The sequence below is a fragment of the Aristolochia californica genome, unplaced genomic scaffold (genome assembly GCF_029961685.1).
Source record: "Aristolochia californica isolate CCGP_79_NKW_82.1479 unplaced genomic scaffold, dmAriCali1.0.hap1 SCAF_6, whole genome shotgun sequence".
Taxonomy (NCBI): Eukaryota; Viridiplantae; Streptophyta; class Magnoliopsida; order Piperales; family Aristolochiaceae; genus Aristolochia; species Aristolochia californica.
The window spans coordinates 3,010,156-3,037,508 of NW_027182257.1; the positions used below are offsets into that span (position 1 = coordinate 3,010,156).

Below are 27,353 nucleotides of genomic sequence, written 5' to 3' on the forward strand. Positions count from 1 at the left end.
CATCACTATGAGTCAAATGTAATGAAAGATTAGCTGTGGAAGTTCAAATAAAAAAAAAGGGCAAGTGTTTTGATGAAAAGAAAAATATGATATGAGACAAATAGCTAAGGATACACTCACAAGAGTTATCCAGAGCCCCTGTCTAATCAATAATAAGAGCCTTCTGTAAAGCTGGGTTTGGAACACAGACAGTGAAGAGAAGAAAGAGAAAAGAAAAAAAAATTATTAGAAACATTGGATGGGACCAACTTAAAAATTATTATAAACCATAATCCTTATCTGGAAAACAGTATGATTCAAACGCAAGGATGGAATGGATTTAATCTCGTCTTTGCATCAGTTGTTACAGCATTCCGAAAAGATATTTCCAGGCATGTTTGCTAAGAACTACCGTATGGGAGGACAGCAGCTGCAACGACCCTTCCTTCCTCATTCAATATATTGAAGGTAGATGCTGCATTTCTCTGTTAAATAAGAGAAACAAAGGAAAACATGAGCACAGCATGGAAATGGAGCAGACAGTGAAGGACAAGAGTGGCAAAGGAGCCATTATAGAAGATATACCGAGTCAAGTACTTCCAATTTCATGCCGGTAGAGCGAATGAAGTGTCTTAACTCAGGATCCACTATTTCAATTTGTCTTCCACAGCCAAGAATCAGTATCTCTGCAAATAATGACTTGTAAAAAGGACATCAAAATTTTGTGTGAATTCACTCCAAAAAGGGGGAAAAAAGCACACCAGTGAAAAATAGAATTATGCTATTTGCTGCCCAACCAAGAAAATGATCTTATTATCATCTCAATAATCACTCTGAGATTAGGATTTCATCTCTTCCTCGAGTCACTTTATTTAAGGAGTTGCAACTGCTCCTTAACCATCAGGGCTCATTCGACTCCAAGTTTTGAGTTCAATTAGGATGAAGGCAACAACAGCAACATACGACTTCTCCAGAGAAGAGCAGTTAGTATTAGAGAGTCACTAATACACTACATAAAGTGTACTATTCTGGTAAGATGCAATGCCACTATTTTTCTTTCAATTGCGTATAGGGATTTCGAACAATACCTATGGTTCTTAAGGCAAATATATGGATGAAGAAAGGAAGAGTATTCAAAATAAAGTTTCGACAATTTCTTCCTTAAAAAAGAAAAATTCCTGTATACTCTTAACCCAAGAAAAGAACTGCAAAAACCAACCAAACCATGCTATCACTTTAACCCCGTAGTTTCTGTTTCTATTTTTTTAAGAGGACATATGTTATTGATTTTAGAAAAATGAAACATGTAGGCCATATTAGCAATTTGGAAATGGAACTTAAATTAGAAGCCAAGCATCTCAGAAGATGAATATTCTTACTCAAATATGATATCATACTTGGCCACCTAGAAAGTTAGTTCTCACCTGGTACTGGTCGCACAAGTTTAAATATGGATAAACTGCAGCAACATTCAGAAAACCAACAGTCAGAGAAATAAGATGTTACCACTAACCTGTCAGTGGATGACTGAACAGTTACAAAGAAAATATGACCAATTTTTTTAGAACTCTATTCCACATATGCTTTAGCATGAGATGTACGAGATGATTCAAGTGACAGAAAGGGTTTCCAATCACAGTACTGAATCATCCGTTTTTCAGAGTTCTTTATAGCCCTAGCCAACTTTCAAACCTTCTTACACATTCCTTGGGGGACTTAGAAGCTTGATAATCCAGTTTATTTAACTGACCTCCCAAGTCCTTTTCCAATTAAAAGTGCAAAAGAACATACTCAAGACGCTTGTCACAAAGTTCTACATAAAACAGGTTTCAGTTCTGAATAAATTTGCATTTTATACAGAAGAAAAAAGTTCTGCAAGAAACAGGTTTCAGTTATAGATAAAAATCACAGAAAGAAGTTATAAAGCAACAATTTACCTATCTGGAGTAATTTCTGAAAAAATTTTGGGACTCCAGGACATGAGTAACTTGTCAATAATAAGCAAGCTACCTTCATAATTGACACCGCTTACAGTAAATCCTGTATCTGTGAAGCTAAAGAAAAGCACAAAGCAAGTAAAGATGTATCAGAACTGAGAAAAAGTGAGTGAAAAAAAAATAAGCATAGTATGGAGGTTACTAACATAGATTACAAAATATTTTTCATAGGACATCCAAGAGGAGTTTGTTAGAGACAGGAGATATTCTCAAACTGTAAATATACATAGAAAGAGAGAGTTCCAAAGATCCTACAGTTCAGGGCTTGCAGAAAATGTATAATAGTTGTAAAACACCATTCAATTTCCAAACAAATCTCCACAATCTAATTTTATCTTTTAAAGAAATTGCAATATTGATTCCAACTCAATCTTGTGATCAAACAGGAAAAAGGCAGTGGTATTATCTAATATGACTAACCAATCACATTGCAAAACCACTCCTTGGCATCAGTTCATTCAACAATATGGGAAGCGAGTCAATAGATTTCGAAATGAGAGAAAAATTGATATCAATCTCCATCGGGACATTTTTTCTGGAAACCAACCCCACTAGAAAATTTTAATACAAGATGAAGAATCTGTCCATCAAGCAAAAAAATTGCTAATAAGAAAATGTAAATTTTAGTCTGAACTTCTTACCATAATAGAATCAGTAATAGTAGCAAAGTTAGAACAACTCACGTCCTACCATTTCGCATAATGTAAACCACCAAATTTTTGGACTCTAATTAAATTAGCAGCAATTTCCAACAAAAAGATGGCTACCCTACCTCCTCCCTTGTGTTATCTAAGTTTCCATCCTAAAACATCACGACCGCAGTGTTTATTTCTGCGATATAAATTCCAAATAGAGAGAACGAACCACACTGTAATTGTAGTTTTCTCCATCCACTCAACACCGTGATTTCAAGATGAATTCATTCACTCGTAGATTTAATATTTAAATAGAAAAAAAAACATCATGAAAAAGACAGAGAATGCAGAAGTTACCTTTGGAAACGCAATTGATCCTCGGGCACATTGTTAATGAGATTAATCTGATCGTAGAGAGAGAACGCACGCCTGACATGAAACCCTTTGGTTTAGAAGATAGAAATTTGATGCCGTTTTCAGGAAAACGTGTATTTATGAAAGGAAAAGCGGCTGAACAAAAAAAAAAGACGAAGGCGATTAAGACCTGAGAGAGGGAAGATGTTGATTGACGGTTTGAGGGGCTCTTTTGCCGATGGATTTGACAAGGAAAGGCAGCGTCGTCGCCGCTTTCTGTCTGATTCCTGCCATTTCCTCTCTTTCTCGATAAGCCGGTGCAGTTCTCGACTCAGCCCGTCGATCTCCTATTCAGTGCAACTCCAACGAGGTACATCAGACTGCTAGACTATTTTGTTTAGAAATATTTGCATAAAAAGGGCGAATAGCCCTCGGCCTCTTACAGAATGCCCAAACGAAATTACTTATGCTGATCTTTGAAAGGTGGTTTATGTGATTTAAGTATCCATTATAGTCTCTCTCATAGATTATTGATTTATAGGGTTAATACATAAATACAAGATATTTAAAGGGAACGAGAGAACAGGGAAACTCTAGCTTTTAGGAGAGAGGATAGAAGAAACTAACGGAAAGAAAGAGGAGGAAAAGAAAGGTGTAAAGACGAATTTGATCCAAGAGGAGGAGGTTTGAATACTCTACCCATAGTTGTGTGGAAGTGTTAATAAGGACTATAATGCCTTTAGGGTTACATACTTCAAAAGAGAAAAAAGACATAAGAGGACGTATATCGGCTTGCATAATTATAATTTTATGTCATCTCCATGGAAGTTCTCATTATTTACTGGTCACGTCACCTCTACACATGTGGGTGTCTTTTAACATGGATTTAGTGGAAATTCATGGTGTTTCTCATGGGTCTAACCCCTAGAGAAATTTGTGCATAGAAGTTTTATCTTTACTCATGGTAACCACTTCAGAATTTGTTGCTAACACCTTGAGTGACTTTGATCAACCTAGGCAAGTTTCACAAAATTTTCCTAGCATTTATTAGACAAGTGATTTGTTTTTCCACAATGAGCACAAGGCACACGATATGATCTACCTCTTCTTCTACTTCCTCTTGAATATCTACCACTACCTCTAAATTTACTTTCTCAACCAAATGATCCATACAGAGCTTTATTAACAACAAAAATTGAATTATCCATTTTACTGCCACCACTATGAATTGCTGGTTTTGCTCTCATAAGGCTAGCGACAACGTCTTCAAAGGTTGACTTGTTTATTCTTAGCCAATATCTAAGCTCATACAGCTTCATATAACATGCAACAATTGAGTGACTTTAACTTCTTCTTGTAGTTGTTCTAGAGCAACTCTATCAGTATCAATTAGATGAAACTTAACAATTTGTTGCCATACACCCTCTAGTTCACCCACGAACTTCTTAAGTGGTTTGTCACCTCTTTCCATAGTATAAAATTTAGAATAAAGTTCATAAATCCTAGAGGGATTTTTTTCTTGAGAAAAATATTTCTTGAGAGTACTCCATATCTTATGAGCAAAGTCATAAACAATAACTTGGTTGCTAGCATGTGTTTCCATACTAACCAATAGTCAAGACATAACTCGTCAATTTCCAACTCTTCATTTTGATGTTATCCAAGTATGTGGTTTCTAAAAGAATAAATTTATCCACAAAATGTAATTTTCTCCATTAAGTTTTATAGTAGTCATGTTCACAAAACTCTCATCTTTGCCTGATAAACCTTCTACACCAATCGTTGGGTTTAGCAACATCTCCTTCAGCCTCTTTTGGTGATCTATTTGGCCCATATACCATCATTTTGGAGAGCAACCTCCTCATTTACCCAACTTTTGGTACGGGTGTTTTTCACCAACTTGGAGGTAGAGGAACTTGATAATGGAGGAAAATAAGGAGGAAATGCGTCTAGGTGAGCCTACTTGTCGGTGCTGACAGAGAGAAGACAGTGGCATACTTCGCAACTACTCAGCATTGAGCTACTCATTAGTGGATTTGAAGTCAACTTGAAGTCTGAGATTAAGATCAACCGCATTACGCCCTTCATCAGTTTAAGTCGTTAATGGAGCGCAGATGACATTTCATCTGGATGCTGGGGATGAAGCGGTCCTTCATCTCCACGTTTTAAAAAAATTCAAGTGGTTTCAAACCCTTTTTGCCATTTATCCAGATAAAAGACACACGGGGTTCGAACCCGCGACATTTTTTTTCCCCTCTCTCCCGCGTCCTCATTTTCATTTTTTCCTCCCTCTCTCCCGCACCCCCTCTCTCGTCTCCCTGCTCCCCTGACGTCTCTGATCCCTCTCTTCTCTCGAACTCTCCTCTCCGGCCTCCGTCTCTGCACCCTCTCTTCTCTCAGACTCTCCTCTCCGGCCTCCGTCTCTGCTCCCTCTCGTCTCTGGCCTCCCTCTCTTCTCCCTTTCAGCCTCCCACTCACTTCTCTCTCGTTATTCTCCTTTCCCCCAAAATACCTTCCGATTCCGTTTAATTTTCCCATTTTGATTTTCTTCGATTTCGATTTCCCCATTTACTTTATTGTATTAGTGATTTAATAGTGGTAATTAAATTATTATTAACTCAAGCACTTGGTATAATTAACTCATTTTTATAATTAATAAAATCAATGGTTTTGTATTTAATGGAAAAATATTTTAAATTAATAATAAGTAAAAATATATAATGTGTTAAAGTTAGTATTGGATAGATTTTTCCTGTTTAATCATGACTTTTTTATGTTAAAGAACACCAAATGTATTATATTTGTTTATGTTATTTTCAACATTATTTTTTTTTATGATTAATCATGTGCAAAGTTAATTGACTCACGTAATTACAGTATTAATATACAATAAACAGTAATCTTTAACTAATATAATATATAATTAAATTAATTAGTACATTAATATATTTTAGTTATATATTAAATTAATTATTCGTGCAATAATAATGTTTATTTTACCTAATTTGATGTTTAAATATTATATTTTAATTAAGTATATTTTACAAGTTACTAATTCTCTTAGTTTTTTTCTGTTTTTCTCACTGACACTGGAAATTGTATGAGGACTTGTCCACCCATTTCGAATATGAAAATCATATAGATTAATGAGATGAAGATCAAAATTTCCCCCCTCCCCCTTTAACAAAACAATGAAACTACCACGAACAAGATTCTCAATCCTAAACTACTAAGCACACTCAGAAAGAGGCAAAAAGCAGAAAAAACTTCTTCCTTTGAAAAACAGTGCAATGCAATATTTACAGAGTGGTGCGACAAGACCTGTTGGAAAAAGAAAAGCGAAAGAGAAAGTAAATAGCTTGCCCGAAGATTAGATGGATGCCCAAATGTTAGACCTTCATGGGGAAGCGGCTTTTATGGCCTTTTTCAACTCTGCCTCCACATCAGATGCCGTGGTTCCGATCCGGCTGGGTGTTGCGTCTCCACTACCATTTTTCTTCTTACTCCATCTATCAAACTCGCCGGAGTCTCCATGCTCCGGCGGCTTCTTCGCCAGGACCGCGACGTTCCTTTCGTTTCTCATGGATAATCTTGATCTCAGATCCTCTAGACTCTCTTTTATTAGCTGATTCTCCCTGCGTAATGCGTCCACTTCTCTCCCCATCCAAACATACATCCCCTTTAGAACCTCCACATTGCCCCCCTCCTCCTTCACAGGTAAATTATTAGCAATCCTCGGCTTTGCATCTTCAACTCGTCCGAGACTAAGCTTCTCGAATGTCAGAAAGGGGAGATGTTTTCCCAAATCCTCGGGAAAATTAACCCCCCACCGGAAGGTCACAGCCGCACGCTTCGTCACCGGCAGCTCCGTGTTTGCACTCACCGAAACCCCTGAGAAAAATCCGCTAGCGGACTTAAAATCCGTCAAAAACGCCGGATTCCCGCCGTTCTCTTTAAAGGCATCAGAAACAGGACTAGGGCTAGGGCTGCGGAGAGGCGAAGAAAGCGCAGTCCTTTTGAGGGAGAAATTCCCGAACTGGGGCCGGATTTGAATCGAGAACGACGGATTCGCTCTCCCGATCAGGCTGAAATGCGCGGAGAGGATCAACGGCGAGCTATCAGGAGAGCCCAAGACGCCAATTCCGGATTTCAGCGTGAGCCCGAAAGGATTAAAGCGATCGTTGGGTTTGTAGGAGAAGTTAAGAGAAGGACCTGCGTCGGATGAAGTACGGATGTGGAAAGAGAGGTCAGAGGGGTCTCCGGCGGTGACGCCGGAGACGAACGGCAGACCGAGGACGGTGACTGGAATCTTGGCTTTCAGGAGAGGGTTTTGGCGCTCTTCTCGGAGCTTCAGCGAGGCCTTCATCTCTATCTCCGAAGAATTGGTGGAGGTGGAGATGGAGGTGGGGCGGGCACCGGCTTTCCACCCTCTGGCCACTCCTGACTTTGGCCTTGCGCTCGAATGGACTAATTATGATTTTTACTCCGGTCCTGGGTATTTAACGGAATGGACCATTCGCTACTCCCCTCCAATTAAGGTAGCTCATCACTTGCACTCTAAAGAATACAAACTAAATGAAATGGCATGACCTAGGGCAAAAAATAAAAATTTGGGAAATTAGTATTTGATTATATCTTTTAAAAAACCATAAAATTTCTCATAAACACATTTCATGCTTAATTGAGACACATCATTGGCCTAGATGGCATTCAAGGAGGTTAATTGATTGTCTAAAAGTTACAAAAACTAAAATGATCAATTTCAAGCTACAGTGAACACAACAAAGATGCTAACAAAATTTGGGATAATCAAATATTATCGGTGTTCACCCCAACTGGACTAGTCGAGGGAAAAGCTTTCAACGGCGCCGGTGATTGTTGGGGATAACGGCTGTGATGGAGGCGAAGGCGACGGAAACAAAGGTGAAGGCAGATGAGGGGGAAGAAATCGAGCAGCGGGCACAGAAACGCAAAAAGGTGGCCAGTGAGGCAACTGTCGGCAGCGGCAGAGACGGCCACAACAGTGACTGGAGGGGCTCGACGGTGACGAGGGGAGGAAGAATTTTTCCCCCTCGTTCTTGCTCCTGCTCCGCTCGGCGCTCCCGCTCCCTGGTCTCAAATTCCACACCGTTCTTTAAATTAATGAGCCGACTCGCGATCTTTCGTTTGAGGATAAAAGGAAGTTAAGTTTTAAGTTATTTAGTCCATTGGTAATGAAAGTAAAATTTAGGTGCATCTACCTTACATGTACAAGTTTATTCTTCCTTTTCTTTAATAAGTTATCTCAATGTTTTATTGAATAAATATTTATACCTCATTTGTATTTGTTTCAATATTTTGTGTGAATTATCATTCTCCAATTCTATAAAATGTTAATTTATATGCATTCAATAAAAAAAATAGCAATTATGCACATAATTTATAAATGTATAAATCTTAGAGACGAGAATAATGAATCGTACAACCATGGTCAAAAACCGGCTGAAGAGGCTGACGTCGTGTGCCCCAAAATGGGAAATCTTCTAACTTATTCTCCATCATGTCCTTGTTCGGGACCACTATCCTCCTTTTCAGCCTCAGAAGTTAGAAGCTCCAATTCAATGCAGAAAGATGGAATGTCTAATCAGTAATATCTTCAGATGACGGGGGCTTTTACGTAAGCATTCTCACGTGCATTTCCTTAACAGCAGGAGACGACGCTGGCGCGCGTGGAACTGGACTGACGAATCAGAGCGAAATAAGTGGCTGCTTCGGTTTACAATTCCGCCCACTGTCCCTGTTATATTATTCTCTGTGCAGCTTCTCTCTGTCGCTCTGTTCTTCCATTCGCCTCAGTTCTCTGCCCTCGCGTTAGGTTTTCTCACGTTTTATTCCCCTTCCGACTGCGGTAACTGTCGGAGGCAGAGGACAGATACGGAAGTCTCCATGGCTGTGGCCCCGGCGACGACAGATGTCACCTTGCCGATGCGAATCTCGCCGTGGAAATGCGGAACTGGAAGGAACTCTGACCGCCTCGCATTCTCGCGGAATCTGGCCGGATTTTTTACTAGCGATTGGAGGACATCGAATCGTAAGGCTTTTACTGTTTCTATGAATTTGTCACGGCGCAGTGAAGCTGCTGCTGCCGCCGCTGCGACGAACATCAGCGGTCCTTTGGATCTCGTAATTATCATCCTTTTTCATAGAAATGCTGTTTTTAATTGTTTTTTATGTTGTTCTAGTATGCTGTTGATATTGATGCAAAAAACTGACGGAAACTACATAACTGTTTTCGTCCCGCTTTTCTACGCTATTTGTTTTTGCTCTTAATTATTTATTTAATTGTTCAGTTGTTAAGTTCCTCATTTTGAAAGATTCGTGTGGAACAGAACCACCAGGTATGTAGTATATAAAGAACGAATGCAGTATAGTGAATCGGAAAGAAACAGGGTTCGTTGATTGTTTGAAGTGATGCGTGTGAATTTTCTGGTCTGTCCTGCACTGCCTTTTTCATATGGTTTGAGTGATTTGACCATCTGGGGTTGTTGCTGCGGTCCGATTCCCAGAGATAAGCTGTTTGTCTTCATTCTTTTATTGCAGCTAAACAAACCAACAATTATTGTTATTACCTGTGCACTGGGCTCTTTGTACTCTTGATGTAATTTCGGGCTGTGTCCTCTTTTTACTCTTGTAAATGACTTTCAAAAAAAAATATATTTTGAAGGTGTAATTGGCTGATGCCTCTTCGTGTGATTTGTGCTGTACGCCCATCCAATTCAGGATCAGGGGATGGTTTACATTTACTGTAAGTAGGCCAATCAGCTGCTGAAAGTGAAGATGCTCTGTCAGGCCAGGATTAAATGGCAGTGTAGTTGTTATTCGTCTCATATTGCTTAATATTGTCTTTATTTTGTCTGTCATTTGTTTTAAGAAAAATAATATGTTACTGCTATTTGTATCTTCTGGTCCCATCGCTGTGTTATCCTTGTTCTTGTTTTTATCTTTGCTTTCTTTTTGCTTGTCACTGCAATCATATACTGCATTTTGATTTACTATTTTTTTCCGATTCTGGTTCTTTCTTTCTATGTTATCTGTTCCAAGTGAAACTTTCTTACATGATCAGGAAAACTCAAAATTTCATCCTGGGCTTCAATCAAGCGGGTATAGTCTGGGGGAGCCACAGGTATCTTTCTGCTCCAGAAGGAAAACAAAGATTGTTTGCACGATTGGCCCTTCTTCAAGCTCACATGAAATGATATGGAAACTAGCAGAAGCAGGAATGAATGTTGCCAGACTAAACATGTCACATGGGGACCATGCATCCCACAAAAAAACCATTGATTTAGTTAGACAATACAATGCCCAATCCAAGGATAATGTCATTGCCATTATGTTGGATACCAAGGTGAGTTTGTTGCACATTAGTATTACTGAATTCTATATGGGTTAAGCAATCGGTAACCAAATTTAAATATCACCATGATTATCTAGGGTCCTGAAGTTAGAAGTGGAGATGTACCTCAGCCCATATTGCTTAAGGAAGGTCAGGAGTTCAACTTTACTATCAAAAGAGGAGTCAGTACACAGAACACTGTTAGTGTTAATTATGATGACTTCGTAAATGATGTGGAGGTTGGAGATATACTTTTGGTTGATGGTAGGTTTCAGTTAATAGCCTTTCTTGAGATCTGTATGGATCCTAAGGGAATGCACATAAATTTGTGAATAAGTTTTGTTCTCTGTATAGGAGGAATGATGTCACTAGCAGTGAAGTCTAAAACAGCAGAATTGGTTAATTGCCAAGTAATTGATGGGGGAGAACTGAAATCAAGGCGCCATCTGAATGTACGTGGCAAGAGTGCAACTCTGCCTTCTATAACAGGTGTCTTTTCTTTACTTCCATTCGACTAGCTTGTTAACTAAGGGTTGGCTTTCTATTTTTCTTATCATTTTCTTTAAATGTTTTTGATGTCATGTCTTCTCGGGGTCACTCCACAGAGAAGGACTGGGAAGATATCAAGTTTGGGGTGGATAACCAAGTTGACTTCTATGCTGTTTCTTTCGTTAAAGATGCCAAGGTGGTTCATGAGTTAAAAAATTATCTCAAAAGTAAATTTCCAATCCCATATGTTGTTTTGTATTGAATATATCTCACCCTAGTTGTGTAATCATGTTGTCTATGTACTACTGGTGAATCAAGCAACAATCTTTTGTTTTGCAGGTTGTGGTTCAGATATTCATGTGACTGTCAAAATAGAAAGTGCCGATTCCATACCAAATCTGCATTCCATTCTTTCGGCATCTGATGGAGTAAGTTATTTGTGATAAAATTGCTTTTATTCTGTTTTGCTTTCAATTGAGTCTCTGAGCATTGACATGTTACAGTTATTGGATATTGTCTATGTTACCGTCATTTGCTTTGAGAGCAGCATCTTTCTTGCAATTGGAGAATTAAGTCTCACTTGGGTTTAAATCTACTACTAAATCAAAGACGTCTGTAGATTGTTTTGGTCCTAAACAGTCTCTGGGGTGGGGGAGAGACAAGATTTTATTGCAAAGCCCGAAGGCAAATAATAATAAATATTAACATAAGCGAGGGGTCTCTGTTACAGGAAGAGATTGGAGGGAGACTGTTATGTTTGTAGATTTTTTTTCAAAAAAAAAAAAACTGTTATGTTTGTAGATTGTTATGGCCCTAAATGTATTCACAGCCTTTTCATGATTTATATTTTAATACTGTGAGCTACAATACAAAGAACATTTAGTTTGTGGAATCTAGGCTGGTCTGTCCCGAAAATTCAAGTAGTTTGATGTGTTTTGATTATTCATCATCTGGACCTAGTACTAACTATGTAAAGCTTGTCTATAAGGGAGTTTTTATATGGTCTGTTTTACTAAAAACTCTCGTGCCAAAGCTATTAAATTCTCTACCAGAAGAAGAACTTGAGGTAATTTTCTCTTGATTTATGGTGCCATGATTGAACATGTATCAGTTGTCTTTCTTTATATTCAAGAGAATACCATGAAGATTAAGTGCTTTGATTATCTTTATCATCAGAGCCTAGTCCCAACTATGTAAGGCTTGTATAACAGAGTGCTTTAATGTAGTCTCTTGTACTGAAAACTCTTGTATGAACGATATTAAATTCTCTACCCAGAAGAAGAACTTGAGGTAATTTTCTCTTGATTTATGGTTCCATGACTGAAACATTTATCAGTTACCTTTCTTTACATTCCAAGAAAACACCACGAGGGCAAGTAATAATAAATATTAACATGAGGGAGGGGTCTCCATTACAGCAAGAGATTGGAGGGAGACTGGGATATGGCATTTGTAGATTGTTATGGCCCTAAATGTGTTCACAGCCTTTTCATGATTTATATTTTAATAGTGTGCTACAATACAAAGAGCATTGAGTTTGTGGAACCTAGGTTGGTCTGTGCAGAAAATTCAAGTAATTACTGAAGTGCTTTGATTATTGTAATCATCTGGGCTAAGTGCTAACTATGTAAAGCTTGTCTACAAGGGAGTTTTTATGTGGTCTGTTTTACTAAAACTCTTGTGTCAAAGATATTAAATTCTCTACCACAAGTAAAACTTGAGGTAATTTTCTCTTGATTTATGGTGTAACGACTGAAACATGTCTCTGTTACCTTTCTTTATATTCCAAGAAAACAAAACGAAGATTAAGTGCTTTGAGTATCATTACCATCAGAGCCAAGTCCCAACTATGTAAGGCTTGTAATAGAATGCTTTTATGTGGTCTAGTGTACTGAAAACTTTCGTATCAATGATATTAAGTTCTCTACCAAGAAGAAGAACTTGATTTAATTTTCTCTTGATTTATCATGCCATGACTGAAAAATCTATCAGTTACCTTTCTTTATATTCCAAGAAAACACCATGAAGATTAAGCGCTTTGATTGTCATTATCATCAGTGCCAAGTCTTGTATAACAGAGTGCTTTTCTGTAGTCTACTGGACTGAAAACTCTTGTATCAATGGTATTAAGTTATCTTCCCAGCAGAAGAACTTGATTTAATTTTCTCTTGATTTATCATGCCATGACTGAAAAATCTATCTGCTACCTTTCTTTATATTCCAAGAAAACACCATGAAGATTAAGTGTTTTGATTATCATTATCATTAGAGCCAAGTCCCAACTATGTAAGGCTTGTATAACAGAGTGCTTTTTTGTAGTCTACTGTACTGAAAACTCTTGTATCAATGATATTAAGTTCTCTGCCCTGAAATTATCATCATTTCAAAAAACAAAAATAAAGAAGAACTTGATTTAATTTTCTCTTGATTTGTGATGCCATGGCTGAAAAATCTATCAGTTACCTTTCTTTATATTCCAAGAAAACACCATGAAGATTTGGCTATTTTATAAGTTGTATGGGACACAGAGAATGCATTTTGAAGCAATATAGTTAGAAAGCTTTTTTCAGGTTTTTCAGATGCACACATGACCCAGGTTTTATGTGTAACTTGTTATTTCCTGATCATTTCCTTGGTTGTGGATGGGTCCATAGTTTCTGAATATGATGTCTGAAAGTAATTTTTACATAATGATTTTTGAAAATATTTATTTACTTTTAGTGAATTAAAATGTGGATAGGCTATGGTGGCTCGTGGAGATTTAGGGGCTGAGCTTCCAATTGAGGAAGTTCCTTTACTACAAGTAAGTATATTTACCAATTTCTCTTGAGTTTTAAAGAAATTTTAATTGCTTTCACCATTTTATCTTGAGAATATAAAAGAATTTTAATTTCTTATCTTGATTTATTGCTCATTTGTTCACATACTATGTTTAACTATTATAGTTCTTTAAAGATGTTAAGGCCACGGTTCATCTTCTACCACTTTTTTGAGCATATTCTCTTTACTTTCACCTGCATGTAAAACATGCCCCTTGACTGTGAGCGTTTAAAATGGTCATCCAGGATCATGGTTATACAATTATATAACCTTTTGTAAATGGATGTTGTTGGTTCTAACCTAAAATTTTATTTATTTATTTATTTTTATGCAAGCAAGAAACTATGTGATAAAATTTTTATATGCTTCAGCTTGATAGTATAACAAACCTACAGGTATTGGATGCTCTTTTTTAGATTCTTGGGACCTTAGGGACAATTTCCATGGACAATGCTTAAATTTCTATATTCTAGGAAAGTGTGTGTTAATAAATCATATTACGTACCTTGCCAATATCCCAAAAACTTCGTAGCTAATGGTGTGTTGCATGAGAAAAGTCCCACATTGATAAATGCAAAAGACATTTCAAGTGGCTAGTAATTTTGGGACGATACTGGGCTCATTCCAAAAGTGATATCAAAACAGGATGTGTACATAGACCGAGGCCTAGTTTGTGGTTTGTTGGGAGTTTGTGTGTTGTGTGCTATGATGGGTGTGGAGATTATATCCATGTCTTAGACATGTTATGTGTAAGCCTAGACAGGAGGGAATATTGAGTGGGAAAAGTCCCACATTGATAAATGTTGAGAAGCATCATTGGATTATAAGGTTGACCAATAGGCTTCCTAACTAGTTGATCATTTTGGGATGGAACTGGGCTCGATCCAACATAATATAGTTAGCAATGTCTTAAAATCCATCATGTACTATGTTGGCTTAACGCAATAGGCCCCATAAGATCATAACAATCACCACATTTCCCTATCAACACCCATGGTGATTAGCTCTATGACAGTTTTCACTTTAAACTAGGTAGCCTTTTTCACCTTTTTATGATGACTATCACTTTGGCACCCTATTGTGCTCTCCATGGGTCCCTTAGGGATTCAAGGATGAGTCTTGATACCTACTTTGATATCATGTTTAGGTGCTTAACCAATATGTCAAAAGTTTGAGGAGAATGACACACAGAAAGTTAGACGCTAAAAGCTATCCACAACTAGGTTGGTCTAAACTCACGCCCATACATCAGGTTGGGTACCATTTAGTCATAACAAACAAGAAGGAGAAGCCTATAAGAAGATAAACAAATGGTGCAGAATTAGCAGCTGCCTTGTTTCCTGTTGAATTTTCTTATGTTGTATTAGTATTTTTGGGGTGCACATAAATGGGATATTATTGTCACCTGTTGAGCTTAAACTGTTCCTTCTTGTAAAAACAAATAGTGATCCATGTTTTTTGGCCAAGAAGAAAAACGGGTGATCCATGGTTGTTCAAATGTTGGATACATTACCTATACTTGTGAATGGTTATACTTCATGCCAACCTCTGAAAGGATTTCTTCAGTTGAGATATTTATTTGTGAAATTGAGCTTGACCTCTGAGTATCTAATCAAACAGGAAGAGATCATTCGGAGGTGCCGTAGCATGGCAAAACCAGTCATAGTGGCAACAAATATGTTAGAGAGCATGATAAACCATCCGACTCCAACAAGAGCAGAAGTCTCTGATATTGCAATTGCTGTACGGGAAGGGGCTGATGCGATCATGCTTTCAGGTGAAACTGCCCATGGGAAGTAAGTGCCCTCTGTATTGTCTTATAGGGATCCCAACTACTCATTATGTAATCATCATTGGCTGTGCAAACCTTGAAACTTTGTTGTTCGTCATGGCACTGGTTCTTGTTTTCGTTTTCTCTGTCTGTATTCTAATTTATACTTCTTCCATTTATACTATGTGGCCTATTAAAGTCACTAATTTGTTAAATGTTTACAAGGGGGCTCCACCAAAACATTCTGCTTTATGTTTATGAAATTAGTTCTATAATATTAACTCCTGTATCCTGTAAGGCTAGTTCTGGAAATCTCTTTTCTTTTTATTCCTGCTTTGTTTGTTATCTGATAGCATAATGCTGTTATGCTTACTTAGGTACCCACTCAAAGCAGTCAGAGTCATGCATAGTGTAGCACTGAGGACTGAGTTTACTCTTCAGAACAGCATCATACCTCCAAGTCCCACCAATACTTTCCAGGTACTGACAGATCCAGAAGGGAAAGATGATACTTCTTTTATTAGTAATTGATGAAATGTAGTGTTTTTTCTCTTGATTGCAGAACCTTGGAACCAGCTAATTAACATTCAATTAGACCACTTCTATATTAAGTCACTATCTTCTCTTGTAATTGCATTTTTCTTGTTGGCAGTTCTATCAGAGTCATATGGGCGCAATGTTTGCATACCATGCAACAACAATGGCAAACACCCTTGGGACAGCCATTATAGTCTTCACAAGAACTGCATCTATGGCAATTATTTTAAGCCACTATCGTCCATCTTCTACCATTTTTGCCTTTACAAACGAGTAAGTTTGCATGCCATTGAAACACATTACAAACTGCAGGTTTTCTTGATATTTCTGAGAACGTATGATTTTGCACTGCAATTGGTAACAACAGGAAAATATTATCTTTGATCCAGTGTTAATCTGGCTTATGGCTGTCACCTATAACAGATGATGCTATACTCTCTCTCTCTCTCTCTCTCTCTCTCTCTCTATCTATCTATCTATCTATCTATCTATCTATCTATCTATCTATCTATCTATCTATCTATCTATCTATCTATCTTTCTCTCTGTCTGTCTCTCTCTCTTTTGAACTAAGTAGATGATGAAGTGTCCTTTTTTTTTTTGAAACAAATTGGTCTTGTTGCATTTGACAGAGAAAGGGTTAAGCAAAGGTTGGCACTTTATCAAGGGGTGCAGCCCATACACATGCACTTTTCTGATGATGCGGAAGAAACATTCTCACGTGCTCTTAATTTCTTAATGGTATTGCCAATGCTCAGGCTTTGTGTTTTTTGTCCATTTTCATATGTTCGTCTAACTGCTCTATTAAAAATTTCTCTGCAGAGTGAGGGTCTGCTGAAGGAGGGTGAGCATGTTACACTTGTCCAGAGTGGGACTCAACCAATCTGGAGACAAGAATCTACACATCATATCCAAGTTCGAAAGCTCCTTGCGTAACATATGTACATAGCAGATTTATTATATCCTCTGAGATTCTTTTTTTTTTTTTTATTGGTAACAGATATTTGAATTTGTTCTAAATTTTGATTATTTCATTTTAGAAGACAGACATGTGAAATGTGCTTGATAAAAATGAGAAGCGTCAAGTTTTCTATGCTGTTTACTCTAGTGGGAATTACTTGTCTCGAATCATTTTTAAAATTTTCCATGGCAACAAAACTTTTTTGTGGTATCAGGTAAATTTGACAGAGAGGTTAGAAAGCATTTTCTATTTAAAAAAAATTTAGAAAGCATTTTGCTGACTTTAACATTCGAATTTTGTCTATATAAATGACATACTGACATGGAAGAATATAATTTTCTTAAAAAAATGTAGAGAAATTAAATGCACCCTGGATCCTTTTCTTTTATTTAAGTTTGTAAAGTCTCCAAGATGATTTGGGTGATTATTCATAATCTCTTTTTGTATGGTGGGAGATACACTCAAGCTACAGGAAGCCCAACCAAAATCTGTTGCCTTGACTGACTGTCAATTGTGGTCGTTTACTTGTATGAGCTTTCTTTTGTCTTCCAGTGAGATGGACCTGTACCACTTTGCACATAAGACAAATATGACAAAGTCAATTGTTGTCAGAGCTGCTAACAGGAAGTAGAACCGGTCCATGTGACCTTTGTTGAGGTTTTCAGCTATCCAACCAGGTTGGTTGTTCCTTGTTGTGATGTCCATTACTATACTCATCAGCAGGCTGCTAACGTAGTTCCCCAGTGACATTGAGGTCATGCATAGAGCACTTCCAAAACTCTTTAATCCATCTGGGGCCTGTCCATTGAAGAACTCCAACTGACCTACATACATAAACACCTCGGATGCTCCAACCAGTAAATACTGAGGGATTTGCCACAGAATGCTTAGAGAGCTGCTATCCTTGCAGCTAGTACATCCGTCTGCTAATTTCAGTCTCTTAAATTCAACAATTCCAGCTGAGATCATTGCAATTGCTGCGACAATGAGCCCAATTCCCATACTTCGAAGCTGTATGGAACTGCTTTTTTTATTTCTTCTACAAGGTCCGCAAAAGACATGGATGGGTAATGCTTTGCAGATCAGAACAAAAGATGCTACCCCTAGTATTTCAAAGATAGACATACTTGCTGGAGGAACATGAAATGTAGACATGGCAGAGTTCATGGTGGAGCCTTGTTCAACAAATACAGATGCCATTTGTGTGTAGACGACAGAGTAGATTATGGTGCAAAGCCATATTGGGATGAGTCGCAGTATGCATTTAACCTCTTCTACTTGTGTTATGGTGCATAGGCGCCAGGGGTTTGGTGGTAGCAGTTGGCCTTCTTGGCTGAAATCTACTGTTGTTATTACTGCTGCTTTGTCCAAGTACCTTAGCAATGACAGATACGGGAGCATTGTTTAGCGACTTGTTTAGAGGTCATTAGATGTCTTTTTACTCTTTACTCTATGTTAGCTTTGTTACCTGAATTGCTGGGTGTGGAGGATCTTCCGACCTCCATTGGTTGAGTCTCCTTTTTCATCAACTTCGTAAAGATCCTCCTCCTGTGGTGGTACCTTGATTCTCCATTTCTTTGTTGCAGCGGTTATTACCTGGGAAATTCTGATTAGAGGGTTGCCACCTGGCTTGAAGTGTCGATACCTGGGAATGCCACCAAGGAACAAGGCCAGTGCAGCAAAAGCAGCTCCTGCAGAGACCCAAAATCCTAGGACCCACTTCCCTTCATCTTCTATGTAGACAAGAGCAGTATTAGAGAAGAGAGACCCAAGGTTCATGGCCAAATAAAAATAGCTGAAGAAGGCAACTTTTGAAAGTCCTTCCTTTGGATCTTCCTCATCAAACTGGTCTGCCCCGAATGTGGTTATGGATGGTTGGTAACCTCCATTTCCTATTGCAATTTGATAAATGCAGAGGTAAAAAACACCAATCTCTATGGGAGTTGGTGGCTGACACCTTGGGTTGCCCTCGCCAGGAATGCAGGGTCTGAGTAGAAATAGGAAAGATGATAGAGATAACAGCACCAAACCCTGTCACAGGAGAGGTACACTTGGTTTAGAACACTGGCCAAATAAGCTGATATTAAGTTTCACCTTCGTGCTGAAGGATATTAGATTTTTAAGAATCAGATGGTGAATATAGGCTAATGCAGATCAATTTAGTTCTGCATAGATGCTAAGAGAGATATCAGGTTTGCAGATACCTAGTACCAAGATATTGTGACCCTAGGTACACAGCCATGTAGACATCCCTTCCTACACTTGTATTGTGCAAAAATCATATCCCTTGAATTATCCTTCTTATTACCCAAGACATGAAAAGAGAGAACTGCATAAAGGTAGGTTAAGTAATTCTCTTTCTTACGAGGACGAAGATGACTTGAAAAATGATGCAGGTCTTGTATCTTCCCCAGTAGGAGTCGCTGACAAATGCACCAGCGAGTGAGAAGACATAGGTAGTCCCTGTCCATTTGCTTACATTGTTTGCTGCCTCTGCATTGTCTTGCTCCAGAACTTTTGTCATGAAAAGCACCAGATTCACCCCAACACCAAAAAATGCCAGGGTGGCTAGCCCTTGGTTCACTGCATTGCAGGATATAAAGACAATAAGACTGGAAAATGAGAGTGACAAGATAGGGAAGAAAATACCTGTGTCAGTTCCTATACGGATCAAGATCTGAATCAGATAAACGTTGAATAGCTGGAACTAGTATACATCATAATCAGAATAAAATCCACTTTTTAACTTTTTAAAGCAGCAAGAACGTCTAAAAGGTTGGTAAATATAGAGAAACCAAAGCTGGATCAAGAATCAAGAACAGCGTCAAAGGTTGTAACGCTAAAAACAGTTCATACTTCATGTGATGAACGACTTATAAATTCAGAAAATATAGTAAGAAAGAAAAGGATGAAGCCTGTGACTAGAGAGAGTACATAAAGGAATAGTTCTATAAAGCCTGTGACCACTGATTTGTGTTTTGGGTGGAGCCCATTCACCCTATAAGAATAATTCTATTTAAAGGAAGGTGATAGTCTACTGTTTCAGAAGCTTTTAAGTTTTTTTTTTTTTTTTGTTTAAATTTCTGCAACATAGCCTTAGATTGTTTGTAGGACCCTACCTAGTATCAGAAACCCAACACCCCAACCCCCACTTTTTCTTTTGATGGAAGGTCGCCCATGACGATCTGTAGACCCATCCAGTGTGTATATTTCATCTCCTCCCTCTCTCTCCATTGAAATTCCATGCTCCTGCTTCAAAAGGATCCTCAATGAATAGCAAATCACAGTGCTTGGGAAAGAAGAAAACAAGTTAGCACAACGAAAACAGAAAAAAGTTTTCGCCTTTGTAATCCCTTAGTTTCTCAGTTTTACGAAGGGAAGTCACGCTTACCGCCTCCTCATCTGCCAGTGATACCCTCGACATCTGGTGTCTTTCAGAAGTAAGGAAATTTATGTAGCATGGAAGAACAGAACCCAGTCCCACAGAAACGAGATTATGAAGTATGTGGAGATGGTGATAGAGGCAATGACAAGGGAGGTTAGGGAGGAAGAAGATCAAGTGAAGCGAATATATAGTTTAAAATGGTGGACTGATTGGTGGACCCTCCATGGATGTTTGGCCGAAAACCAAAATTTAAGTTATTTGGCATTTGGTTCTGTCCATCATTTTCAGTATAAATAAGCTCCATGGAGTCTTCTACTTTGGTTTGATGACAGTCGCTCCTTTTTTCAGCTAATGACATTATGTTCATTACTCCGAAAGCATTTGGATGGTTTGACGCATTTCTTCAACCGGGTTTACGTTCATGGCCAGCCGAGAGGACTTTGCGAAGCATAACTTGTTGTTTCTTCTTCAACCAACTCACTCAATTAGCAGAAACTGACTTTTTCTCATTTGCCTGAGATCCTGAAATTTGACTGTTAATCAGTATTGATCTGGTTGGTGACGCCCGCAACAGAGGACTTTCCAGGTGATTCCACTGATCTTCTTTAATGACGGGACCCAGGTCAAGTCGGCAACTTACTTCTCCTTATTTTTTAACTCGTCCGTCATCATTTTGTTAAGAGCTCTCCCAATGTTGAATCCTGTTCATTTGGTTCATACTCCCTCATTCTGACGAGTGAGATGACCACAGAAGTCCAGCTGAGAGGAGCAGATTCCGAAACTGTTACAAACAGCATATTTTCAACATCTCAGTTCGATCACTGTGGTGGGGTTGTTTCAATCATCCTAAAAAATGAGGCCCGGGTGAAAATGATATCCAGCTCGCAAGCCTAAAAGAAGCTCAAGTTGAAATTTGAAGGGATCTTCCAGTTAAGGAATGCTGACGAGTGTCTTTCTTCCCTTTGAGATATGTTGCTGGGAAGGATCCATAGCAAGTATAACCACATTTCTGAATGAGATTTCAATATCTGACTTCGTAACGGCAACCCAACTCTCCTCACTAGCAGTTTTTGTCTCAGTTCATAAACGGGGCAAAGAGTCAAAATTTATGACTCTTTCTCCATTAGAGTCCACTCTGCCTTATCACGATGCCTCCAGACTCTTTATCCCATTCTTTACCCCCATTTTGGGGTTGGTAAAGGAGGGTTTGGTCACTCAACATGGTGGGCTCTGCATCTCATTCTCTGCATTAATGTCATTTGTCGAATACTTCCAAGTTTGAATTCATAGTTTCTCTCCAAAGGTGAGATGGGTTATTATGAGGAAAAGTTTAGACTCCAAAGGTGAGATGGGTTATTATGGCTCCCTTGGCTTCCTTTCTTCTCTGCTGGCAGGGGCAGGGGTCCCCCTATCTTCCCCAAAGAGGGAGGGATCGACAGGTAACTGCCCCTTTCCGTCCTCTTCATTTTTTGTCAAAAACATGAAAAACAATCCAAGTTCTAAACATTCTTGGGTTTCAAATTAATCCCTTCCTCCCTGTCGTCAAACGTGTTTGAGCCTTGCGTCATCTTATTAGAGATAATTTAAAGATTACTAACAATAACCCAAGTTGACAATTACCATTTTAGTAGAACTAATATTTACCGTCTGGTTTCTACAGAAGCCCTTGAGGGGTTCTCTGCTCAAAGGACGGGACCTCAGGAAAGACCATTTAAAACTGGCGTCACTGTATGCTTCGTCGAGGAGTCTGCTTTTAGTGAAAAAACGATAAGATTGCCCAAGAAGAAGACTGGTATTGATGGTGAAAAAATTGATATTCTCCTACAAAAAGAGCTGTTTATTTACCGTCTGAGTAAATACTTGTCATTTGTGGATGGTGATGTCAACTTAGTTAAGGTAGCTAATACGGTCACCTATATGACCCTTGTTGAAGTTTCTTGGAAAGAATTGGGTCAAGTCTATTGGCCCAGATGGTGCCTCAAGAGGGGAGTGAATTGACATAATACTACTTAGTGGTCCAAGTGGTGTCTCACATTTTTACTCAATTATGTGAATGATCAATCATGTTATTTTGCAACATATCGATAAATCATGTTATTTTGCCACATATACCATTAAACTCTTAAGTATGATATAGGAGTCGAATAAATGAATAAAAGGTTCAAAACATTTGACTAAGTTTAAATAACATGGTTTTGAAAAATATTTTTTCATGTCTTGTCCAAAATGTACTTATACCTAAGAATGAGAATCGTGATGGCTATTCTCATTAAAAAGCTGGAGTTCTTGAGATTTTTTCTATTTTGTTTAGACTCTAGGTTTTTAGTTGTTCATTCTTCTGCAAGGTACTTCAATGTGATTTGATTCTTCATTTAGCTCGAGACTTTTGTTGGAGTGTTGATATAGATTGACCTTGTAATTGAGTCATTTGATAGAAATACACCTGAAATACCTTGAATTAAAAACTATTAGCTTACTTAGCTCAAGTTTTATTATCATAAAAATATGGGATTGAATCAACCTAGGTCAACACAGTAAAAAATAAGGTATTGAATTCATATTTTGTTTTTCTCATCGTCGGGCATAAATAGCCATTGTACATGATCATAATCATCTATACATAGTAAGATCCTAAAGTTAGGACCGTGATAACGACCATGATTACAGAATTACACATATTATAATCTATTATGTACAAGGAAATAAAACGTTAACAAACACTGTCATCCTTTACAGTGATCTCCATGACCACTATCACAAGGATGCAACAAAAATACTTGCCCAAGGAAATGGAAATCTTGCATAATAGACTCCCCAGACTCTTTAATCCATTTGGTGCTTGCCCATTTATGAACTTGAACAAGCCAACATATATGAGTACCCACATATAGATGAATTTGCCACAAAATACTCAAAGAGCTAGGACTCTCATAGCTTGCACAATCATTGTTAACGAGCCTCAACTATAGATTTCAACATCTCCAGGTACAACAATTGCCATTGTTGTAATTGTTGGGAGAAATTATACTCTCCCATTTTGTGTGAATCTGTTGAGAAGTAATTTAATAGAGAAAAACTACACACACACACAAAGAGCCAAAAAAATTTATGTGAAAAACCCTTCAAAACAAAGGGAAAAAACCACCGGACCTAGTCCAGTTAAAACTTCCACTATCAATACTGATGTGTACACAAATATTCTCTCTAGATAACACTAGAGGCATACAATCAACAATAATCTCAAGAAAAAAACTTTCTTGGCAACCAAACAATGTGATAGAAGAGATTTTACCTAAGAAGACATGTTACTGTTCACGAAAATAAACACAAGAAATACTACTCTAAATCTGTTCTCCATCATTTAGATTGTAGAGCCCTCAGTCGTGAACGTGTCTGCAAAGTTTCAGCTTAATTGGACCACAGATGACAACGAGCATTTGACGGAAACTGTACAAACTGTTTTGCTTTAACAGTCCCTTTTCTTTTTTTTTCTTCTTCTCTGCCTTCTCTCACACGTTCTCTTCTATTTATAATGTCAACATCATTTAGGTTTTAGTAAACCTAAAAACAGTTGGGCCTAAACCCTCTCTCCATATGGGCTAAACCCTCTATCCATGTGAGCTTAATGGACCCACATGGGCCATCATCCATATAGGAGGGAACCCACACAACAAATCTCCCCCTTCCCGACTATGTGGAGGGATTCACCATCTCCACCATACCTGCTTTTGCTCTGTATACTTCAAGTTTTTGCATAGGTAATGGTTTTGTCATCATATCTGACCCATTCTCATCAGTATGAATTTTTTCAACCTGTAACAACTTCATATCCAATGCATTACGAATCCTGTGATACCTCACATCAATATGCTTAGATCTTGAATGAAAGGTTGTGTTCTTACTGAGATGGATGGCGCTCTGACTGTCACAATAGAGAGTATACTTCTCTTATTTTTGACCCAATTCTTCTAAGAACTTCTTCATCATATCAACTCTTTGGTTGCTTCAGTTATGGCAATATATTCAACTTCTGTGGTAGACAAAGCAACACATTTCTGTAGTTTGGATTGCCAGGACACTGCTCCCCTTGAATAAGTAATCAAAAATCCTAAAGTGGACTTTCTGGAATCAATTTCACCAGCCCTATCTGCATCTGTAAACCCTTCAAGTATAGGTTTACCATTTCCAAAGTACAAACATACCTTGGAAGTACCTCTGAGGTATCTCAAAATCCACTGAACAACATTCCAATGCTCTTTTCCTGGATTTGAGAGGAAGTGACTGACTACTCCAACTGCATGAGCTATATCTGGCCTCGGGCATACCATTGCATACATTAGGCTACCCACTATTGAGGCATATGAGACTCTTGCCAGATCTTCCTTCTGTCGATTTGTAGAAGGACTTTGCTTCGTGCTCAACTTAAAACAAGTAGTCTGAGGAGAGCTAACTATCTTAGCTTTATTCATATTGAATCTGCTGAGTACTTTTTCAATATATGGCTCCTGTGACACACGTAACTTCTTCTTTTTTCTATCTCGATAAATTTAGATACCAAGAATTTGCCTTGCTGGCCCCTCATAGTGAAGGATTGTTTTAACTGCTTCAAATTTTCAATTCTTGAAGAATTTCAACCAATAATCAACATATCATCAACATAAAGCAGTAATATTATGAAGTCAATATCACAAAATTTCTATACAAATACACAATGGTCAGAGGTAGTCTTTGTAGCCTGGCTCTTCCATAATTGACTCAAAAATTTTATACCATTGTCTGAGTGCCTGCTTTAGACCATATAATTTTTTTTTTTAAACGACGCACACAATCTTCTTTTCCTTTCACCCTGAAATCCTCTGGTTGCTCCACATAAATCTCTTCCTCTAAACCACCATGTAGGAAGGCGGTTTTCACATCCATTTGTTCAATTTCTAAGTCTAGGCTAGTTGCTAAACCAAGAACCACACAGATGAAGGACATCTTCACAATTGGCTAGTTGTTCAATTTAAATTCATTACCTTTTCGTTGACTAAATCCCTTAACAACCAATCTAGCTTTGTATCGTGGTCAGGAAGTGGATTCATCTTGCTTCAATTTATAAACCGACTTGTTCTTCAAAGTTCTTTTGCCTTTGGGCAACTCTACCAGTTCAAAAGTGTGATTGTCATGCAATGATTGTATCTCATCTTGCATGGCATTAACCCATTATGCCTTATGTTCATCTTCCATGGCTTCTACATAACACTAGGGTTCTCCCCCATTAGTCATTAACACATACTCGTCTGTAGAATACCGAGTGGAAGGATATCGGTCTCTGATAAAACTCCTGAGTGGAACATTTGAAAGCATCTCTAATTCTGGCAACTGATCAAGGGTCTCATTCTATAAGGGAGCCTTTGCATCACTTGGACTCTGTTGATCATCTTGAGTAGCATATTCAACCTGCGCTGGCAAATCGGTCAATGGCACCGACTCCAAATCAATTGAACCATCATTGAACTATATCACTACTTTATCTGTCTTCTCAATATCTTGAATTGTTTGATCTTCAATAAACACAATGTCGCAGCTTCTCACTAGTTTCTTTTCAACTGGATCATATAATCTGTATTCAAACTCATCCAGGCCATAACCTAGAAAGATACATTGTCGGGTCTTCACATCGACCTTAGACCTCTCATCCTTTAGAATATGCACAAATACTTTACAACCAAAGACACGTAAATAATCATAGATAACATTCATACTAGTCCAAACTATGTCTGGCACATCAAACTAAAGTGGAACACATGGTATCATATTAAGAACATGTACAACTGTATTCAAAGCTTCACCCCAAAAAGATCCAGGTAATTGTGCTTGTGAAAGCAAACATCTCACTCTCTCAATCAGTGTTCTATTCATCCTTTCAGCTAAGCCATTCAACTGAGGAGTCTTCGGAGGTGTCTTTTGATGCTGAATACCTTGCTGTCTGCAATAATCATCAAATGGGCCTGAATACTTCTCCCTGTTATTAGTTCAGATTCACTTCAGCTTCTTTCCAGTCTGCCTCTCAACTAAGGCCTAAAGCTGTTTAAACATTTCCAATACTTGATCATTTCTTTTCAAGGTAAAAATCCAAGACTTCCTTAAATTATCATCTATGAAGGTCACAAAATACAAAGAACCGCTAAGTGTTCTTGTCTTCATAGGACCACAAACATCTGAATGAATTAGATCAAATATACCTGACTTTCTTGAAGGAGGATAACTTTTGAAGGAGACTCTATTTTGCTTCCCTGCAAAACAGCGAGTACACTTTTTCAAAGATGTACTCTTCATTCCAGACAGAAAATTATTTTTAGCTAATATTGCCAAACCTTATCACTGATGTGGGCAAGTCTTTTATGCCACAATTGTACAATGAGCTCATTCTCCATAACATTAATAATGTTACTGGAGATTCTTGTCTGTAGCATGTACAAATTTGAAACCTTCTTGCCTCGAGTTATAACCATAGCACCCCTTGAAAGCTTCTATTGCCCAGTATAAAAGGTGTTACAATACCCTTCATCGTTAAGTTTACTCGAGGAATGTGCTTCACATCTCTAAGAACAAGCACCGTGCCGTTATTAGTTTCCACACACACATCTCCAATGCCAGTAATTTTAGCCAAGCTACCATTGTCCATCTTTACTGTGCCAAAATCACTAGGTACATAGTTTGTGAAGAAATCCTTTCTGGATGTAGCATGAATTGAGGCACCACTATCAATCACCCAACTAGTTTCATGAGAAACAATGTTTACAACATCATTTTCATCACAAACAATGAAGAAGTCTCCAGTAGTAGTGGTGGCAACTTGATCATCCTTCTTTTCATCAACATCCTTCTTCTCATTCCCTTTCTCCTTGTATTCTCTCTTCAATTTTCTACAATATTTCTTGATATGCCCTTTCATGCCACAATGATAACACTCAATATTAGCAAACTTGTTTGACTTGCTTCTGGCTTTATCTATGTTCTTCGGACCTCTGCTTTTACTCCTCCCCCTCTTCTCTGTAAACAAGACCTC

The 27,353-nt window shown here is 38.1% G+C and overlaps 4 protein-coding genes across 4 annotated transcripts; 1 reads left to right on the forward strand and 3 right to left on the reverse strand.

The window, feature by feature from the left end:
• Nucleotides 1-239: 239 nt before the first annotated feature.
• LOC137934717 (uncharacterized) lies at nt 240-3,429 on the reverse strand. Its single transcript, XM_068779218.1, has 6 exons — nt 3,156-3,429; nt 2,969-3,040; nt 1,917-2,033; nt 1,404-1,438; nt 565-665; nt 240-464 (listed from the first exon to the last, which is right to left on the reverse strand). Exons 1-6 carry the CDS (start codon nt 3,257-3,259, stop codon nt 381-383), a joined length of 513 nt encoding a protein of 170 aa, XP_068635319.1. The 5' UTR covers nt 3,260-3,429; the 3' UTR covers nt 240-380.
• Nucleotides 3,430-6,362: 2,933 nt separating this feature from the next.
• LOC137934323 (uncharacterized) lies at nt 6,363-7,331 on the reverse strand. Its single transcript, XM_068778604.1, has one exon. It carries the CDS (start codon nt 7,329-7,331, stop codon nt 6,363-6,365), a length of 969 nt encoding a protein of 322 aa, XP_068634705.1.
• A 1,421-nt stretch (nt 7,332-8,752) lies between these two features.
• LOC137933913 (pyruvate kinase isozyme G, chloroplastic-like) lies at nt 8,753-17,060 on the forward strand. Its single transcript, XM_068778021.1, has 12 exons — nt 8,753-9,127; nt 10,068-10,349; nt 10,436-10,601; nt 10,692-10,826; nt 10,943-11,053; nt 11,166-11,254; nt 13,567-13,629; nt 15,267-15,442; nt 15,795-15,897; nt 16,070-16,227; nt 16,586-16,694; nt 16,776-17,060. The coding sequence occupies exons 1-12, from the start codon at nt 8,891-8,893 to the stop codon at nt 16,887-16,889; spliced, it is 1,743 nt and encodes a 580-aa protein (XP_068634122.1). The 5' UTR covers nt 8,753-8,890; the 3' UTR covers nt 16,890-17,060.
• Nucleotides 17,061-17,273: 213 nt separating this feature from the next.
• LOC137933912 (protein NRT1/ PTR FAMILY 7.3-like) lies at nt 17,274-20,424 on the reverse strand. Its single transcript, XM_068778020.1, has 5 exons — nt 20,306-20,424; nt 20,034-20,163; nt 19,280-19,497; nt 18,383-18,945; nt 17,274-18,289 (listed from the first exon to the last, which is right to left on the reverse strand). The coding sequence occupies exons 1-5, from the start codon at nt 20,336-20,338 to the stop codon at nt 17,422-17,424; spliced, it is 1,812 nt and encodes a 603-aa protein (XP_068634121.1). The 5' UTR covers nt 20,339-20,424; the 3' UTR covers nt 17,274-17,421.
• Between the last annotated feature and the right edge of the window lie 6,929 nt (nt 20,425-27,353).

Coding starts and splice junctions, on each gene's coding strand:
- LOC137933912 (XM_068778020.1), bottom strand. CDS start 20,338: ATGTCGAGGGTATCACTGGCAGATGAGGAGGCG. Junction 20,164..20,305: donor CACTGGCAGATGAGGAGGCG/GTAAGCGTGACT, acceptor CTTTTGAAGCAG/GAGCATGGAATTTCAATGGA. Junction 18,946..19,279: donor TTCAAGTCATCTTCGTCCTC/GTAAGAAAGAGA, acceptor CTCCTGTGACAG/GGTTTGGTGCTGTTATCTCT.
- LOC137933913 (XM_068778021.1), top strand. CDS start 8,891: ATGGCTGTGGCCCCGGCGACGACAGATGTCACCTTGCCGATGCGAATC. Junction 10,827..10,942: donor AACTCTGCCTTCTATAACAG/GTGTCTTTTCTT, acceptor GTCACTCCACAG/AGAAGGACTGGGAAGATATC. Junction 16,228..16,585: donor ATTTTTGCCTTTACAAACGA/GTAAGTTTGCAT, acceptor TGCATTTGACAG/AGAAAGGGTTAAGCAAAGGT.
- LOC137934323 (XM_068778604.1), bottom strand. CDS start 7,331: ATGAAGGCCTCGCTGAAGCTCCGAGAAGAGCGCCAAAACCCTCTCCTG.
- LOC137934717 (XM_068779218.1), bottom strand. CDS start 3,259: ATGGCAGGAATCAGACAGAAAGCGGCGACGACGCTGCCTTTCCTTGTC. Junction 1,439..1,916: donor TCAGAAATTACTCCAGATAG/GTAAATTGTTGC, acceptor ATGTTGCTGCAG/TTTATCCATATTTAAACTTG. Junction 465..564: donor AATTGGAAGTACTTGACTCG/GTATATCTTCTA, acceptor CTTATTTAACAG/AGAAATGCAGCATCTACCTT.